Source organism: Nicrophorus vespilloides, unplaced genomic scaffold (genome assembly GCF_001412225.1).
Source record: "Nicrophorus vespilloides isolate i.1.1-1 unplaced genomic scaffold, Nicve_v1.0, whole genome shotgun sequence".
Classification (NCBI taxonomy): domain Eukaryota; kingdom Metazoa; phylum Arthropoda; class Insecta; order Coleoptera; family Silphidae; genus Nicrophorus; species Nicrophorus vespilloides.
Genome location: NW_017099104.1, coordinates 16,145 through 32,774, shown reverse-complemented (window position 1 = coordinate 32,774; position 16,630 = coordinate 16,145). Strand labels below are relative to the sequence as shown.

Here is a 16,630-nt window from a genome sequence, read left to right as displayed (position 1 = left end):
AGTTTATTTTTGTACTAAATAAATCGAGGAAACAGTTGTGAAAAACAAATTTAATAATAATACTAATGAATTCGTATACATTTAGTTCTAATAAAATGTATACATATATTTGTTTCTTTTTTCGGAAATCCTCATAATTTTAAATAACCTGATTAAAACTTAATTTCATTTTTGATAGAAAAGTTTTTCAAAAATGTAAATTAAGTAAGAGCAATCATTTTTAAAAGGGTTTATATTTGAATCTTTTTTTATATTAATGGAATATAAATTAAGAAATCAATGTTTTCACGTTTATTTAATCCATTATGAATTCAAGGGGAGTACATAAAATGCTGACAGTTCTGCTGATTAATCTGCACGTTCTTGCATCATATATAAAACTAAAGTTGTGTTGTTTTTCAAATTATTAAGGTAAGATGTTACTTTGAAAATTTGCTTCTTGTATTTTTTTTTAATATTTTAGAAAAAAAAACTTATTTAGTAAGAAATATAAGTTTTTTATTATCAACAAATACGGGTAACATGTATAATGAAATTTGTTATTTCCCTTCGCTATCTTCTATTGACGGTCCTCACGACATTGGACATCCCGTCTATAAATTGCGTACGGAATAAAACATTGGCGTTATTGAACATACCATCTTTCAATGAGACGATAATAAACTGAAATAAAAATATAGGATTATTGAATAGTATTAAGAAAGTGAATTAATCGTACTTGAGACTGTTTAAAGTGACTTTTCAGCATATTTCCGATGTTCTGTGTATGCGACAGATCCAGGGCGGCGTCGACTTCATCTAAAATATACAATGGTGCCGGTTTGAAGAGCAACATGGAGAGGATAAGTGAGAGTGCGACCAATGATCGCTGCCCGCCGCTGAGCTCCGTCAGACTTTCCTTCCAGACCCCGCCCAGATTTACTTTAACCTCCAATCCCTGAAGAATGGTTTTACCGAATGGCGGAGCCAACGAAGCGGAGGAGCCAGGCAAGAGCGATCCGAATATAGATCCGAAATCTTTTTTGACTTGAGTGTAAGCCAATTGGATTGCTTCCTCCTTCTTTTTGTCTAGATCCTCCAATATTTGCAGAAGCGATGCGCGATCTTGCTTCACAATCTTATACTTCTTCATCAGCGTCGTGTACTGATTAAAGAAAACTTGATATAAAAAATATGTTTATGTAAGGGAGGGGGGGTTTAAAATATGAGGTTTTACATACCCTTTTCTCTTCTTGGTCGAACATGCTTTGAGCTTTAGAATTGACGGTTCTACCCAACTTATTGTGTTTGTCGGAGGCCGATTTGATTTTGCCCTTAAGATCGTCCGCTTCTGAATCCTGCATTTCTTGAGCTCTCTGCAGATTCTTATTGTCGATATTCTGCATCGTATTTGCTATATTTGTTTCGTTGGTTTGTGCTTGTTTATACTCCTGCTGCAGTTTCTCAAGATCGTGGCCACATTGTTTCACATCTAATTCGAGTTTGTAGTTTTTGGCCACAAGCTTCTCCTTTTCCGCCAATTTACCCTGAACTTCTTTGTTTTTTAAAGCAATCTCGTTCTTCTCCTTTTTCAGATCATCTCTGTTCTCCTTCAACTCGGCATTTATTTCCGCGGCTTCCTTCTGTATCTCCAAAAGTTCGTCCTTTAATCGCACAACATTCTCTTTGGCCTCCTCAATTTGCTTCAGCGTAGCCTCGATGGACTTCTTTAACTCGATTATCTCCAAGTTGAGCATTTCGTATTCCTGTTCGCGTTTCTGCCACTCTTTTCTACTCTTCTCTGACTGAGCCTTCATTGCGTTCATTTCCTTCTCAGCCTCCTTCAATTGACGTTCTTTGTAACCATGTGAATCACGCATGATTCCATCCAGTTCCTTTGTTTTTGCGCTGCACCTCTTCTCAGTCTCCTTGCAAACGTTCAATTTTTCAGTTAGTTTTGCTGTAATATAAATCAATTACTATAAATTGAGTATCTTAATGGCAAGACATACCAATATTTTCTCTCAAAGATTCAACTTCCTGTTGAAGTATGTGATGACTAGTTTGTTGCAAACACCTCTTCACATTTTCCAACTCCATCTGCTTCAACTCTAGTTGCTGCATCATTGGATTATAGCTACTCTGTTTAACATCTGTCAATCTCTTGTAGTCGGCGTCGACTTTCCGAAAGATATTCTCTTTTTCACGTACGTTATTCTTTTAAATCATATAATTAACAATTAATTTAAACGTAATTTGCCATATTTACCTCTAATTTTATGACTTCATCAATTATCTTTAGCAACGGAGTTCCTTTCTGCATGGCACCTCCACTCAAAACACCGCCCGGATCGGTCACATCGCCATCCAAAGTGACGCACTTCTTCCTGATTTTATCGTGGAACGTGACCTTCTTAGCCACATTCATATCCGTACAAATGAAAGCTCCACCAAAAATATAAACCATAGCAGCGTGCAATTTTGGATCGTACTTAATCAATGAAAGAGCGGTGTGAATGTTGTCTTTCCCTACCTATTCGAATTACACAATTTGCAATTAAACTAAACTGTTAAATTATTAAAACATACCAGATTTTCCGCGAATTTTACAGTGTTGTTATCAATCTTTTCGCCGCGTATCTTGTTCAGGGGAATAAACGTTGTTCTAGTTTGCAGATTACCCTTTTGTAGAAGCAATTTACTGGTAATATCGTCTTCCACTACGACGTTGTACAGCTAAGTAAGAAATATAAATATTTATTAAAAGATATATTGCTATAATTATTAGGAATTACTCTGGAACCTGCGACCGTCTCTAACGCAGTGCAGAATTTCGGATCTACAACCTCGAAGAGTTTGCAGATGATGCCGTGGACACGAGATCGATTGAAATTAGTCTCCGGATCGCGATACGTAAACCTTAGATTCGGACGGCGTGATTCGATTTCAAAAACTTTCTGGCGATCTACACGAATCCCGTCGTGCAGCTCCTTCCAGCTTTCGTGCAATTCAGTAAATCGCTCCTCGTTGAAATTCAATTTGTTCAGCTTCGTCTGCAAAATAGAAATGAAATCAATTACATATATATATTTCGAATGAGTTAAACTCGGTACTCGCCTCAAGGTTTTCGAGATCTTTTGATACTTGATTCATGCTGGCTTTGTTCCTATTATAATCAGACGAATCCGTGCCGAGTTGTTTCTCTTTCACATTCAGCTCCTTCTGGCAGTGCTGCAGTTCCATGTTGGCCGTCTTCATCTCGGTGATAGCAGTATTAGCCTCCTGTCTGGCGTTCATCAGTTGCTGATGCAGAGATTCCGACTCTCCTGCTTCGTTTATCTCCATGCCGTTGCAAATGGCCATATACTTTTTCTGGGAATGCGCGAAAGCCGCCTCATCTCGCTCATCGTTTTTTTTTAGCGTTTCAAACATGCTCTGCGTTTCTCCCATGTATTGCTCTTTTTTCATCATCGTCGTTTTATCATCCTTGCAACTCTTATCCATTTGCGCTATATGTTTCTCCTCTGCGACAATATTATCCTTCGCAGATTTTTCTCTTGCAGATACTTTAGCCTCCTGCTTTTCGATCTCCTTGACGCGCTCTTCTAATATTTGCACGTTGTTGCTTCCTTCTGCCTCATTCCTTGTGCTAAGCTCTTGGACCTCTTCCATAATTGCAGCAATACCAGCCACATTCCCTTCAATATTCTCCTTGATCTTAGATACTTTTCCTTCGTAGGCAGACAACTTTTCCTGCGCCATCACAGTTTTCTTCTTGGAAGAGAAGAACAGCCAGGATTGATATAAATTGGTCATATGTTCAAGCTCTCTTGCAACCCTTTGATACTCCAAGTATGCTTGCCTCTCGTTGCGCAGCTTCTGAAGTTTAGGATTAAGCTCTTCACTAATCACACCCTGCAGTTCATTCAGTTTTGCGTCTTTCCTCTCAATGCATTTCTGTGTCGACTGCCTTTTCGTTTCGTACATTCTTGTACCCGCAGCTTCTTCTAACATCGCTAAAATCTAGAAAATATTAATGTTTTCAATTTCAATTCAATTTATCCAATATTTCAATAGAACTTATTTTAAATAGTAAATACTAATAAATTACCTCAGGTGGCTTCATATTCAGTACTTTAGTGACTCTTCCTTGCATTATCAGAAAGTGAGGATTGTTTACATTTAACTGTACAGAACAAAACAAGTCCTGTACCCGCTTATTCTGCACAATGCTCCCATTGATCATGTACTTATTCTTTCCACCCATAATAACCTGTCTTGTGACAGTAATTTCATCCATATTTTCAAACCCGGAAGGACTCTGTGCTCTATCAGAATTATCAAAAGTCACAGAAACTGTAGCCTTTGTAACACCAGCTTGACCATTCTTAAAAATTAAGTCCTGGAGGCTTGCAGCTCTCACCTAAAAAATTAAATAAATATTACATTCTAAGAAAAATATAGAACTCAACTTACATGTCCTAAATTTGTTATACCTAAAAGGAAGCATATTCCATCCAATATATTAGACTTGCCAGTACCATTCAAGCCAGTAATGGCATTGAACTCCTTATCAAAACCATTAATTTCAACTCGCTTTCCATAGGATTTGAATCCATCCAGTACCATATTCTTTATATACATTGTTTAATATCTGATTGGAGCTTGATCATATAAATAATTATTCAGCTTTTTTGTTTCTATACACTGCACTATTGTACACACTTACAGAATTAGAAAATTCACAAATAAAACAAAGTACATATAGCTAAACATACAAAATAAAAACCACTGAGTAAAAATCCGGTTAAAACAATAAAGCAGAAAGCGCGCCTTCAACCGCCATATCTGTCAAAAAGTACTGTCAAAATTACAACTATAAACAAGTATTCAAATTTAAATGTATACATGTATTGTTAGTTGCCGATTATATATAAAAAGTTAAAAATTAATGAATAATATTTAAATTAGTAATGATCGGATTATTATTATATAATTCTTGTCTGCTGTATTTTGATGATTTGATCATTATATGATACTTTATATATATTTTTTTTTTAAATTTGTTTGCTTATTTCTAAATAAGTGTCGCCAACCAAAATATCAATTTTAATTAATTTCAAGCAAAGTAGTGGTTGGTAGTACTTCTTGTAATTCATGTAATTGTAAGTAAACAGCAATAAGCAGCTTTCATTGGTTTTCATCATTTTTCATTGGTTTTCGTGTTTGGAGAAGGTTTGTCAATTTTTGTTATTATTAGCTTCGCTCAGCTGATTTTTAGTTAATGTACAATAATTGAAAATAATGATAGAAAAAACAATTTCAAGTTCATTTGTGTTACGATTTATTTAGTTTAGTTTATGTAACAATTGTTAAAGGTTATATATTATTGTTGTTGTTTGTATACAATGAATTGTTACAACTTTTAACTTTAACAATGTTTATGTGTTTTCTATTCTCGGTTTGATATGCAACAAGTTGATGACAGTGGTATTATTTGTTAATAAAGTATTGCAGTTGATCATATCTATCGACAATGGCTGAGTTTGCATTGAAAATCAAGACATTGACAGACAATAAGTTAGTGCCAGTGCAGTGGAGTGAAGAATTATCAGCCGAAGATGTATGCATTACGTTGTGCAAGCAGCTCAACATCAGCACAGTTGCAAGACATCTTTTTGCTTTGAGGGAATCAACAAAGTGTGTGTATTTGCATCCTTCTGCAACTTTTGAGCCTAAATCCACATCTACATTTGATTTGAGAATAAGATTTAAAGTTGGAGATATCTTGTGGCTGAAGAAGATTGATATTAAAGCTTTCGACTACTACTTCCATCAGGCCAGAAATGATGTGCTGGATAGTAAGATTCCAGACTTGGTATTTGAGAAATACAGAAGAGAACTGATGGGATTGGGTGTAACAGATATGTATAGAGTGATGTTGGAGAAGGACATACCCCGGGAATCTGTGGAGAGTGAATACAAGAAATATATACCTAAAGAGGTGCTCAAGAAGCATATGTTCTTCATCAAGAAACCAATACATGAAATTTTAGGAAAAATTGGAAAATCTGGTCACGATGCTTGGTAATTATTTTCTTATTCAACTTTTCTTGCCTTGATCTGAAAAGATTTTACTTTGTTATAATTGATAAATAATGATCCACAAATCTTTGATCTTCTCATTTCAAGACATATTTGAAAAAAAAAACAATAATTATTTAATTAACTAATTTTTTCATCAGTTTAGTTCCTTGTATATTTATGTATATACATGATTGAATCTAATTTTAGAAATGTTAACAATTTACTTTTGAAATAGTCACTTAATTATCATGTTTGTCAATGAAACTAGTTTGTTATTATAAATCAGTGCAGTAATTTAATTGATTCAATTTCTAGGTATGTAAAGGAGGAATATTTGAAGCAGTTAGAAATGATGTCATCAGATTATCCGATCGAGGAATACAAAGCTTTAACAGATCAGAATGGTTCTTTGGTGCATATAATTATTAGAGTTACTCCATTCCACCCCACTGAACCCGGCGTAAAATACTGCATAGACTCCAAACGCGAGGTAAATATATGTTTTGAAAAATTGTTAAGATAAATGAACAATCATTAATTCTACTATTATAATGCTTTTTTCCATTCGTTATCTCAAGGCTATATTTTGTTTACTTACAATGTATTTCAGTACTTATTTGCATATTATTTCTGTTAAGGTCACGAGATTTATTACTTTAATTGATTTTCTATTTAAATGTAATAGTTTTTTTTTTTCATTTCAGAAATGGGTTTTAATATGTTCGATTGAAGAGTTGGGTTTCATATCAATAAGGATGGATTGCACTGTGGAAATATATAGGAAAAACGGTATTCCTTTTTACATGAAATTCACAAGTCTATCGAAGATGTATTCATTTGTCAGCCTATTAGATGGTTACTATAGGTTGTCAGTAAAGTGGACATTTAACATTTGCAAAGAAGTTTCCACACCTTCACTGCAGAGATTACAGGCCATGAAGTGTCATGGTCCTGTTGGGTAATGTATTTTATTTTATATATAGAAATATTTCGCATAGTACACATTAATTGGTAATTGGTTCCGTCCATAATCAGGACTTTTTGAAATCTGCAAAACCGTATTATGCGAGGTATTTCTTTAATTTGTTTAGGTATATCAATTTTTTTTTATTACAATATTATACAAACTATAATTGTATCATCATTAACTAAAATTTATTCTTTATTTTTAGGGGTGAATTTTCTTATGCAAAACTTGAAGAGAAACGAGGGAACAAACCTGGTTGTTTTATTTTACGTGAAAGTGAATCCAAATATAATATTATTTTCGTGGACGTTTGTATGAAAGACAGGTAACATTATAAATGTTTATATTTGGAAATCAAAAATAATAGTTTTGTTATTATATTAATATAACAAATTAATATTACGTTAAATAACACATTAACTAATAAATCCATTATTTTTTTCAGTTTGAAACCAAAAACATATAAAATCGAAAGACTGAGTGAAGAAGAATTTATATTCAACGACGATTTAACTAGGTACAGTAGTATCGGCCAATTGATGAGTTCCTATGGAGATCCCCAAAAACCGATTTACCTCTTGGAATGTTTGCCTCCGTCGGAATACGGTAAATAAATCAAATATTGAAAATGCACATTCATCATATAAGTAATTGTATTACAGATAAATCTCCTCTTTTACTGTGCAAAGAGGTGAACATGTCCGGAGATTCGCTTACGGACGGCGCCGAAGACACATCGATCCCGTCGGTTCCAGTCTGCATAAACATCAAAGATCTCCAAGTCTACAAAAGTAAGTGAATTTTGTTTATTTCTATTGACAGTTTCTATAGTAAACTGTTTACTTTATGCTTAAGTACATGATGAAGGATTTTGTGTTTACGTTTTTGGTGTTGTTAAAATGTTGCGTTTGTGAAAATATCCCTGGAAATTTAACGAATTTGGACGTGTGTAAAGTGAGTCACATGGGTTTAGATTATGTCGGATATATTGCTAGCACTGAATCTCATGTACGTTGTCAGGCGTGGAACAGCCAAAACCCGATACACAAAGTGCATGAATCGTATACAGACGATAAATTTCCGGACTTCTCTAAGGAGAAGGCAAAAAATTACTGTAGAAACCCTAGCAGAAGCATGAACGGTCCTTGGTGCTATTCCATGGATCAGCAACTGATTGATGACACATGCGCTATACCACTGTGCATGTTCAGCGAATGTCGTTTGACCGGTCCTGGGATGGAGTATGCTGGAAAACACAGCAAATCTATATCAGGTATTAAACGAAACATCGTTGTATAATACTAATTCAGTTTTGGATTTAGATAGTAATTGCTTGAAATGGGATAAGAAACGTAAGCATGTTAAGATCAATAACACGGTTATTAGTATGGAGAAGTTCGACAAATATCGGTTTCCGGAGATCAATCTGTCTACGGCAAAGAAACAATGCAGAAACCCGGACGGCGATTTGGCCGGTCCTTGGTGCTTCGTGCAGTTAGAGGATTCGGTGAAAAAGGAATACTGCGACCTTCCTTTTTGCGATGATCAAGACTGCATGGTTTTCACTAGAAACAATTCAGTTTACGGACACTACACTAATTTCCCAAAAGATTTAACTGAATTTACTTTTGGCGTAAAGCTTTGGTATATGCTATTTATGTCAAAGTAAATCGAATATTATAAAGTCCTCTTTTTATAGGGATCCTGATTCCTATACAAAAGCTAAAGCTCGTTTGGTACTTTCGCTTTTAGCTCTTCCGGTCGATGGAAAAGAGCTGGATCATTTAGGATCGGCCATTGAAATATTACTTAGTAATAATAAGAGTACTTTGCTCGGTGGAAATAAAGACGAGCCCGAATACGAATCAACTCACGGTATTTTAAAAGCATCTGAGTATACGTTCTTTACTTTGAGCTGGGATCACGGGTTTTTGACGTTAAATCGTGTCAACCATACTAAACCGATTTTTCTTCAAGAATATAAGACCAAGAAAAATCTTTTAGGTCATTATAAGGACAAGTTCCGGTATTATGCGGCTCAAGGGGATAACGTTATGTGGAGTTTTCCGTTCTGCGACGACGATAATAATTATTGCGACGTGCATACGACCGGAACATCGAAGTTTCAACAGTTTTGGCCTCTGCGAGAAACCGACGTTGGTCATGATTTAGTGTTTCAACTTAGGGCTTTTCATTCGGCGAATATCCTCTTAGTTCCGAGTCCCGTATTGGACTTTCCAAATATTAAAATATCTTTGGGAAAAAGCGACAATTACACGCGAATAATGTGCACTGAATTTGAGAAAGGACCGACTCTAACTTTATTTGAGGGAATTTTTCCCAAGTTGTTAAGCTATTGGAAATGGGGTAAATTTTCTTTAACTTTATTTTCCGACACGTTGCATTTCTTCTGGAAGCGAGATGTGGGAACTTTTATGATCATGGAAGTTAAACATGATATAATCAAGTTGGTTAGATGGTTCTCTTCAAGTTCGGATAATTCTGTTGCTCATTGGACGTTTTTTTGTGAGCCTCCAGTGCATTCAGCTCCTCCCCAAGCTTTTTTACCGGAATGCTCGTTGAATGCCAAAGATACAAACTACATGGGCTCGCAAGACGTAACCAGTACAGGTTTACCCTGTTTACCATGGTCTGCAAAGAAATGGATTCCTGATAATGTATCAAATAAATTCAAGGATTCTCCAGAAGTTCTCTTGGATATGGTTAATTATTGTAGAAATTTCAAGCACGAAACTGAGGGTAAATATCGCAAATATTAGTCAATCATGAGCTACTTAATAAAATTATGTAGGAACGTATTGTTATGCCGTTTCGGAGAATGGCGAAAAACGCGTGGATAAGCATTACTGTGGGATAAGAAAATGCAAGTCTGCCGAGTGCAGAATGGCCGGAACTGGTAACGATTACATTGGTAAGGTAAGCGTTACTCGTTCGAATCGTACTTGCCAATTTTGGAAAGCTGATTTACCGATTGATTTGGTTAAAAAGTATTATCAAGCTAAACACAAAACAGATCCAGATGTACAATTTGAAGATTACTTGTTAAAACCTACTTTTAACGTTAGCGAAATTCCATTAACAAAGAATAAATCTATGTCCATTTTACCGGATCTTCTCGCATTGTTAAATAATTCTTCGAAAACAACGACTACGGCTAGAAAGGAAATCAGGGAGCTAAACGAAATAACCTCGAATTCCACGAAAGTGGTAGAAGTATTGAAAGATATCACAGAAGAGATAAAGAGTTACATTAACGAAAGTTTAAGCGAGAAATTGAAGTTCGTTAAAGTGCATAACGTTGAATTGGGCCACTTAAATGATACACTTTTTGCGGATATGTTAGCAGAACGGGCACAAAATTTCTGCAGAAATCCTACTCGCAGTTTAGCAGGTCGAATTTTTGTATTTTGAGAAATCCGCATATTACAATATCGGTTTCAGGTAGTTGGTGTTACACAATGGACAAACTTGTACCTAAAGATGTTTGTAATGTGCCAGATTGCGATAGAAACGAAGAGTGCACTGTGTTTGTTAAAGGAGACGGCCAAGGTGATTGATTGTCTAATGGAATTTGCGAAAACATTGCGGATAATATTGTATTTCAGGTCGCGACGTTTTTATTCTGCCACAATGGAAAGAGCAAGGTATTCATGGCGGTTTGAAGTTCTCTGTCAAGCAGTGGAATCCCGACGTTGTTGAGGGTTTACAATTTGAAATCAGATCGTTCATGCCTAATCCCAAGTTTAAGCTAGTAATAGGAGCAGATTATAACGAAAAAATTATATTGTATCGAGATGGTGTAAAAGTTAAAGAGAAAACGCTGCCGCATATCATTCCTGCGGGGAAATGGGCTTCTCTCTGGTTCCGAATTCGGCGAGGGGAATTCCAATTGGGATACGAAGGCGTCACCAATACTTTGTTCGAATGGATCAGCGAAAATACTATTAGGGAATTCGTTCCCGTTTATGTGAATTTCATGAGTTTGTACGGTAATACTCTTGGACTTTTTTTCAAATGCGAAGAATGCCACACTGAAAACACGACCACCCATCATTACGGGAAGATTATGCCTATTGGGATATGGACTGTAAATGAGCAGGTTTATTATAAGAATTTGACGTTAACGTTAAGGGGTTCTGGAGATGTTAAGATTCGTTTGATGCATCTGCCCGGATCCGGGGATAATTTCGTTATTAAGTTCGTTAATTCCGGTAAAAAAATAGAGGTGGTTAAAAACATCAAGTTGATGTCAAGCGTGATGAAGAAGGTGGAATTTTCAGAGAATTTAATTCCAAATAATAAATGGGTTACGGTGAATATTACATTTTCCGAGAATCAACTGGGTGTGTTTGTTAATGAGAGCGAAGTCATTACGTTTAACTCGTCCTTTCCTTTATTGTTTTACTATTTTTCGATTGCCGTTGGTGAGAGCAGTTGGGTGACCTGGGTGGCTAACTGCGAGGTCTTGGATATTGATGGGCCGCCTCTGAACGGGGGTTGGTCTAAATGGTCCTCGTGGGAGTGCACTGTTACGTGCGGAGGCGGTGATGGTTATCGGACCAGAACCTGCTCAAATCCTAGACCCAACATCTACGGAGAGTTATGTCACGGTTCACCAACTACTAACGGGAAATGCAACGAGTTTGAGTGCGGCGATTTGAGCCCAGAAACTTTTAGAGAAGTACGAAACCATTTGCAAAATAGAAGCTACAGTTTGCAGGTAGATGAAGGAAGTTCTGTTTGGATACGGAATAACGTTGATATTCTAGCTCTAGTATCGACTGAATCTCCTGAAGCATACTATGACTGGTCTTTGAACGGAAAATTCATCAGAGCGGAAATTGGACGAGTTGATTTCGTCGGCGATGATATACTTATTAAGAATAGCCAATTCAACGATTCCGGTGTCTACATTTGCATGCTGTACCGTGTGAACAAGCAAAGACTTATTCTACACGTGGTCACCTTATCGGTAGTTACTAAAAAACCATCAATTACTACAAGAGCCACCCTTCCAATTAATTTGGACTGCAAGGCTCTAAGTCTCGGTTACGTTTATTCGGATTTAGCGCAAATTTGGTACTTGAACAAGACCCAATTCAAAAATTATGGAGTTACAACTCTTGCAGCTTACAGCAATGAATTCATTCAAGAAACAAATACTTCATTGACTGGTGACTGGAGATGCGTAATAGAGCAGCGAGATTTGAAATTGAATTGGACGACGGTCTTCATAAAAGTGAAAATAAAAAAAGCTCCAAATTTGTATACGCATCTAATGGAAGATCCGTTGACGAAACCGATTTTCGGTCATTTCAAATCGGAAACTACAGTCCAGGGAATCATATTGTTCATTATAATTATTGTTGTTTCTTTAGTCACTTTTGGACTTTTCGCTTATTTACGTTGGGGCACACTCCCAGATTCGTCACCGAGAAAACGCATTAAACCCAAAAAGAGGTGTATCACTTGTCTGGTTTCAATGAACCTGAATTAATCTTATGTTTTCTTCATTATTTTTTTTCAGCTCAAAAAAAAGAGGGGTCTGAAGGTTTTACGTCCATCTATAAGGGGATGTGGCGACACGCGAAAGGGAAGAAAATGGAAATTGCTATGAAAATCTTAAAAACAGAACATCGAGAGCGGTTTTTGAAGGCAAATATTGTATTCTATTTATTATACTACTTTAAATTAAATTTTGTGTGCTTGAATTTGTAGGACTTTTTGGAAATGGCAGGAAAGTGGGCATTTGTGCAGTCGAACGTGATAGTTCGTTTCTTTGGTTTGACTTTAACTAGCCAATTATCAGTGATCTTGGAGTTCGTTCGTCTAGGACCATTAGATCAATATTTGAGAGATAATATCAATATTATAAAAGCTGTTGATCTCGTTGAGGCAGTATCCAATCTTGCATCGGCACTTTGGCATTTGGTAAGTCTGTTTGTTATATATTTAGATATAGAATAAATTCTAATTTTATAGGAAGATGTAATGAACATTCAATATAAAACTAAAAAAAATATTTGAAATATGTTAAATACGTAATTATTAATCTTTCTAATTTGTATTTTAGTCTGAAAATGGTATAGTCCATGGTCATATAAGGTGTAGGAAATTGCTAGTGAGTTGTCATGATCAGAATTCGTTTACTGTGAAATTGGCTGATCCTGGAATACATTCCGAATATTTACCTGAAGAGTAAGAATATTTAAAAAAAATCATTTTCAAACACAAATTTAACATTAAATGTGTGATATTGTAGGGTCCATTGGCTTCCGCTTGAATGTTATCCTAATATGAATTATTCGATAAATGCGAAGACAACTGCTGCCGATGTCTGGGCTTTTGGAACAACTGTTTGGGAGATCTTCATGTACGGTGAAAGTATTAAACGCACAGATCATGTTAACGCGAAGAAAGTAAGCGATTCCGAAGTATTGACGAAGTTAATTTCATTAACAAAAACTATTTTTTATGTGTTCTAGTTTTATGCGAGTGGCAAAAGATTGTCGCAGCCTCAAAATTGTCCGTCTGATATTTACAAGCTGATGTTGGAATGCTGGGACGCGGACATGCATCGACGGAAGCAACCGCAAGCTATTTCCAGAGATATTAACCAAATTCTATATCAAGTTTACAATTCGAGACGTGTACATGCTTATGCAAAGATTAAAAATTTGTATAGTCATAGTACAGAAAGTATTTACTCAAATTATACAGGTACGTATCAAATTTATAAGTTTATTTATATTATTCTAAATTATCCGTTTTGTTTACAGAAAGTACGAATGTCACCAATCAAGAGGATTTAATTTCTGTGTTCGATATGCACGAAAACGATTCGGATTTATCGAAAGATAGTCTGTGGAGCGTAAATTCCTGGTCGAATCAAGTACTAGCATATTGTAAATTTACTTGAATTTTGTTTAACGTAATTATTTTCTTAGGATGCCACTAACAATGAAGCTTGCGGATTATCAAGTATGATGAGCAACTTTAATTATTCTACGGCCACAACATCTCTGGAAAGTATAAACGCAATTCAGAGTATTTTTGAATTGGACGATGATTGCAATGTCGTCTTGCAAGGCAGAATCGGACAGGTAATACGCGGGATGATAGGCAAATTTAGATTTTAACTTAATGTTATTTTTGATTTAGGGATTTTACGGAGAAGTGTATAAAGGAACTTTGGAGCATATCGGAGACAAGGAAAGTCCTCCCCAATTGGTGGCTATTAAAAAATTAAAATCATCGGCGGTTTCATCTTGTCTTCAAGATTTCGAAAGAGAAATTTCTATTATGAAGGTAATTTGTAAAAAGTTGTTTTACAAAAAAAAAATAACATTTTGTGTGTATTTCAGACATTAAAGCATCCCAATATTGTACAAATACTTGGTGTTCTACAGGAGCCGGAAATTTCATTGGTTATGGAATTTGTGAACCACGGATCGCTTCAAAGCTATTTAAAAATTTATAAAGATACCCTGACTAGTAAGCAGCTGTTGAAGTATGCAAGTGATATTGCTGAGGTATTATTATTGAGCCGTCTTTAAGTACTTGTGGTGTTAATTGAATTATTCTTATGTTTAGGGTATGCATTATCTTGGGTCAAAGAATATTGTCCACAGGGATTTAGCCGCTAGGAACATTTTGGTGGTCGATGAAAATCACGTGAAGATATCCGATTTTGGTTTAGCGCAAGTTGTTATCAATGATTATTACATTCTGACGACGGTCCGAGAATTGCCCATAAAATGGTAATAATTGCTTGATGATACAAACAATAAATATCATTTAAATGCGTTTATTTTATTGTGTAGGTATGCTTTGGAGAGTCTTCGAGACGGAAAGTTTTCTATCAAATCTGACGTTTGGTCCTATGGAGTTACAATGTGTGAAATGTTTTCGAATGGCGATGAGCCAAATTTGCCGGTATCAGAGACTGAAGGTCAGGAACAGCAGATATTGTTAGATGCCCTAGAGAAGGGTACAAGGTAAATTAAAGTAATTTGGGTAATAGCTGAATCTAAATATTAATACTATATTATGTAGATTTCCGTGTCCGCTAAAGTGTCCTCAATCTGTGTACGTAAGGGTGATTTATCCTTGTTGGTATAAGGACCCTCATATAAGGCCGAGTTTCCAAGAGATAGGAGTCGAAATAGAAAAGTTGTTGAAGGAATATTAAATTTTAAAATTGACTATTTATAAATATATACATTTGTTAAAAATATATTTGTAATTGTGCCATGTTAATTATAATAAAATATTTATGTACAATGTTTCTTTGCAAAATATAACACAATTACACATATAGATTGATGATACCTTAATTTATATAAAAAAAAACACAATAAATCAGAATTCAATAATTTATTACGAACAATAAATCAAACACATGATCACTCGTAGCTCTGCAAATTCCTGAAATGTAGAAACACTTTAGACAATAATACAAGCAATAACTGACTTTAACTGCTTTAAATTACTTTTTATAGTAGTGCAGTCTCACCACTAGAAATGGAGCTGTTGAACCAACGCCGAAGAATAGTATGAATACTGCGGTTAATAGCATCGGTTTGCCACATGGTATAGGAGTGCTCTGAAAACGATTTTTTCATTGTATTATTTATTTTCTTTTTATCATTATTATTCCAATGCAGAATATCTTACTGAACCGGGAATTCCCGCTTGCTTGTAGCCTCTGGTGAAACTTCGGAGAGCGTGCTTTGCCAATAATCTACTTCCCGTTACTAAATTCCACATTTTTCCTTAATTAGAAACAATTTGATGTTTCTTGTTTTCATGCGAAATTAGTAATTACATTTGACAAGTTACAAAAACAATCTAATTTCAAAGACTGCTATTCTTTTAATACGATTTTTTAATTATTTATTATAATATTCGCTCTGTCCGACAAAAAGAATCCCATTTCACATACTAATTTGTTCAAAAATAAGTCTCATTTTAATTTAACAGTGTTACTCAAGACTAAAAATCAATGCTAGAGATTGAAGGACATTTAAAATAAACAAAATATAAGTTTTACTCACTATTAATTGTAAGAGAAAAAAAACAAATCTTTATTACATAATTCCTTAAATTATTAATTTTCACGGATATTATCATTGTTTATTATAAACATTTTAAAGATATTGTGAAGTTGGATTCTCTTCTTAGACTTTATATTTTTATCAAAGAAGACTTGATCATTGATATTTTTCTACTTCTTATAAATAAAAGAACCTAATAATAGGAATTTATATACTCTACTGAACGATAATGGCAGTTGGTTTTCCAGTTCCAAAAGTAAATTCATCTTTGAAACATCGAAATCGTATCATAAGATATGTGAAACAAAATGTATCTAATTTTACGACAGTAATTTAATTTAATTTGTTAAGAATAAAGTAAATATAACATCTAATATTACTGTGATTTTTTACTGTTAAATGGTAAATATTGTAGTAAAAACTGGTAAATTATGAGATTTTTTAACACTTTAACTGCGACTGCCGTCAATAGACGACGAAACGGAACTTTCGTGTGGTATGGCTGTCGTCAATAAGCGAT

At 35.0% G+C, this 16,630-nt stretch overlaps 3 protein-coding genes across 4 annotated transcripts; 2 read left to right on the top strand and 1 right to left on the bottom strand.

Annotated features, from left to right (window-relative positions):
- Positions 1–509: 509 nt before the first annotated feature.
- Positions 510–4,751, bottom strand: LOC108564020 (structural maintenance of chromosomes protein 2). Its single transcript, XM_017922891.1, has 11 exons — positions 4,709–4,751; positions 4,456–4,643; positions 4,091–4,402; positions 3,097–4,002; positions 2,775–3,032; positions 2,569–2,715; positions 2,249–2,512; positions 1,992–2,196; positions 1,221–1,939; positions 719–1,144; positions 510–663 (listed from the first exon to the last, which is right to left on the bottom strand). Exons 2-11 carry the CDS (start codon positions 4,621–4,623, stop codon positions 553–555), a joined length of 3,516 nt encoding a protein of 1,171 aa, XP_017778380.1. The 5' UTR covers positions 4,624–4,643; positions 4,709–4,751; the 3' UTR covers positions 510–552.
- A 391-nt stretch (positions 4,752–5,142) lies between these two features.
- On the top strand, positions 5,143–15,301 carry LOC108564018 (tyrosine-protein kinase hopscotch). 2 transcript variants are annotated; one of them, XM_017922888.1, is made up of 19 exons: positions 5,143–5,214; positions 5,458–6,066; positions 6,382–6,556; positions 6,771–7,024; positions 7,239–7,358; positions 7,479–7,639; positions 7,696–7,824; positions 12,582–12,709; positions 12,773–12,985; positions 13,128–13,252; positions 13,317–13,473; positions 13,540–13,774; positions 13,834–13,946; positions 14,002–14,157; positions 14,216–14,362; positions 14,419–14,586; positions 14,648–14,814; positions 14,878–15,051; positions 15,110–15,301. In XM_017922888.1, exons 2-19 carry the CDS (start codon positions 5,516–5,518, stop codon positions 15,243–15,245), a joined length of 3,309 nt encoding a protein of 1,102 aa, XP_017778377.1. In that variant the 5' UTR covers positions 5,143–5,214; positions 5,458–5,515; the 3' UTR covers positions 15,246–15,301. The 2 variants fall into 2 exon arrangements, with proteins under 2 accessions (XP_017778377.1, XP_017778378.1); XM_017922889.1 differs by having other exon boundaries at positions 5,144–5,214; positions 5,489–6,066.
- Positions 7,889–9,895, top strand: LOC108564019. Its single transcript, XM_017922890.1, has 3 exons — positions 7,889–8,306; positions 8,356–8,677; positions 8,733–9,895. Exons 1-3 carry the CDS (start codon positions 7,892–7,894, stop codon positions 9,811–9,813), a joined length of 1,818 nt encoding a protein of 605 aa, XP_017778379.1. The 5' UTR covers positions 7,889–7,891; the 3' UTR covers positions 9,814–9,895.
- Positions 15,302–16,630: the final 1,329 nt, after the last annotated feature.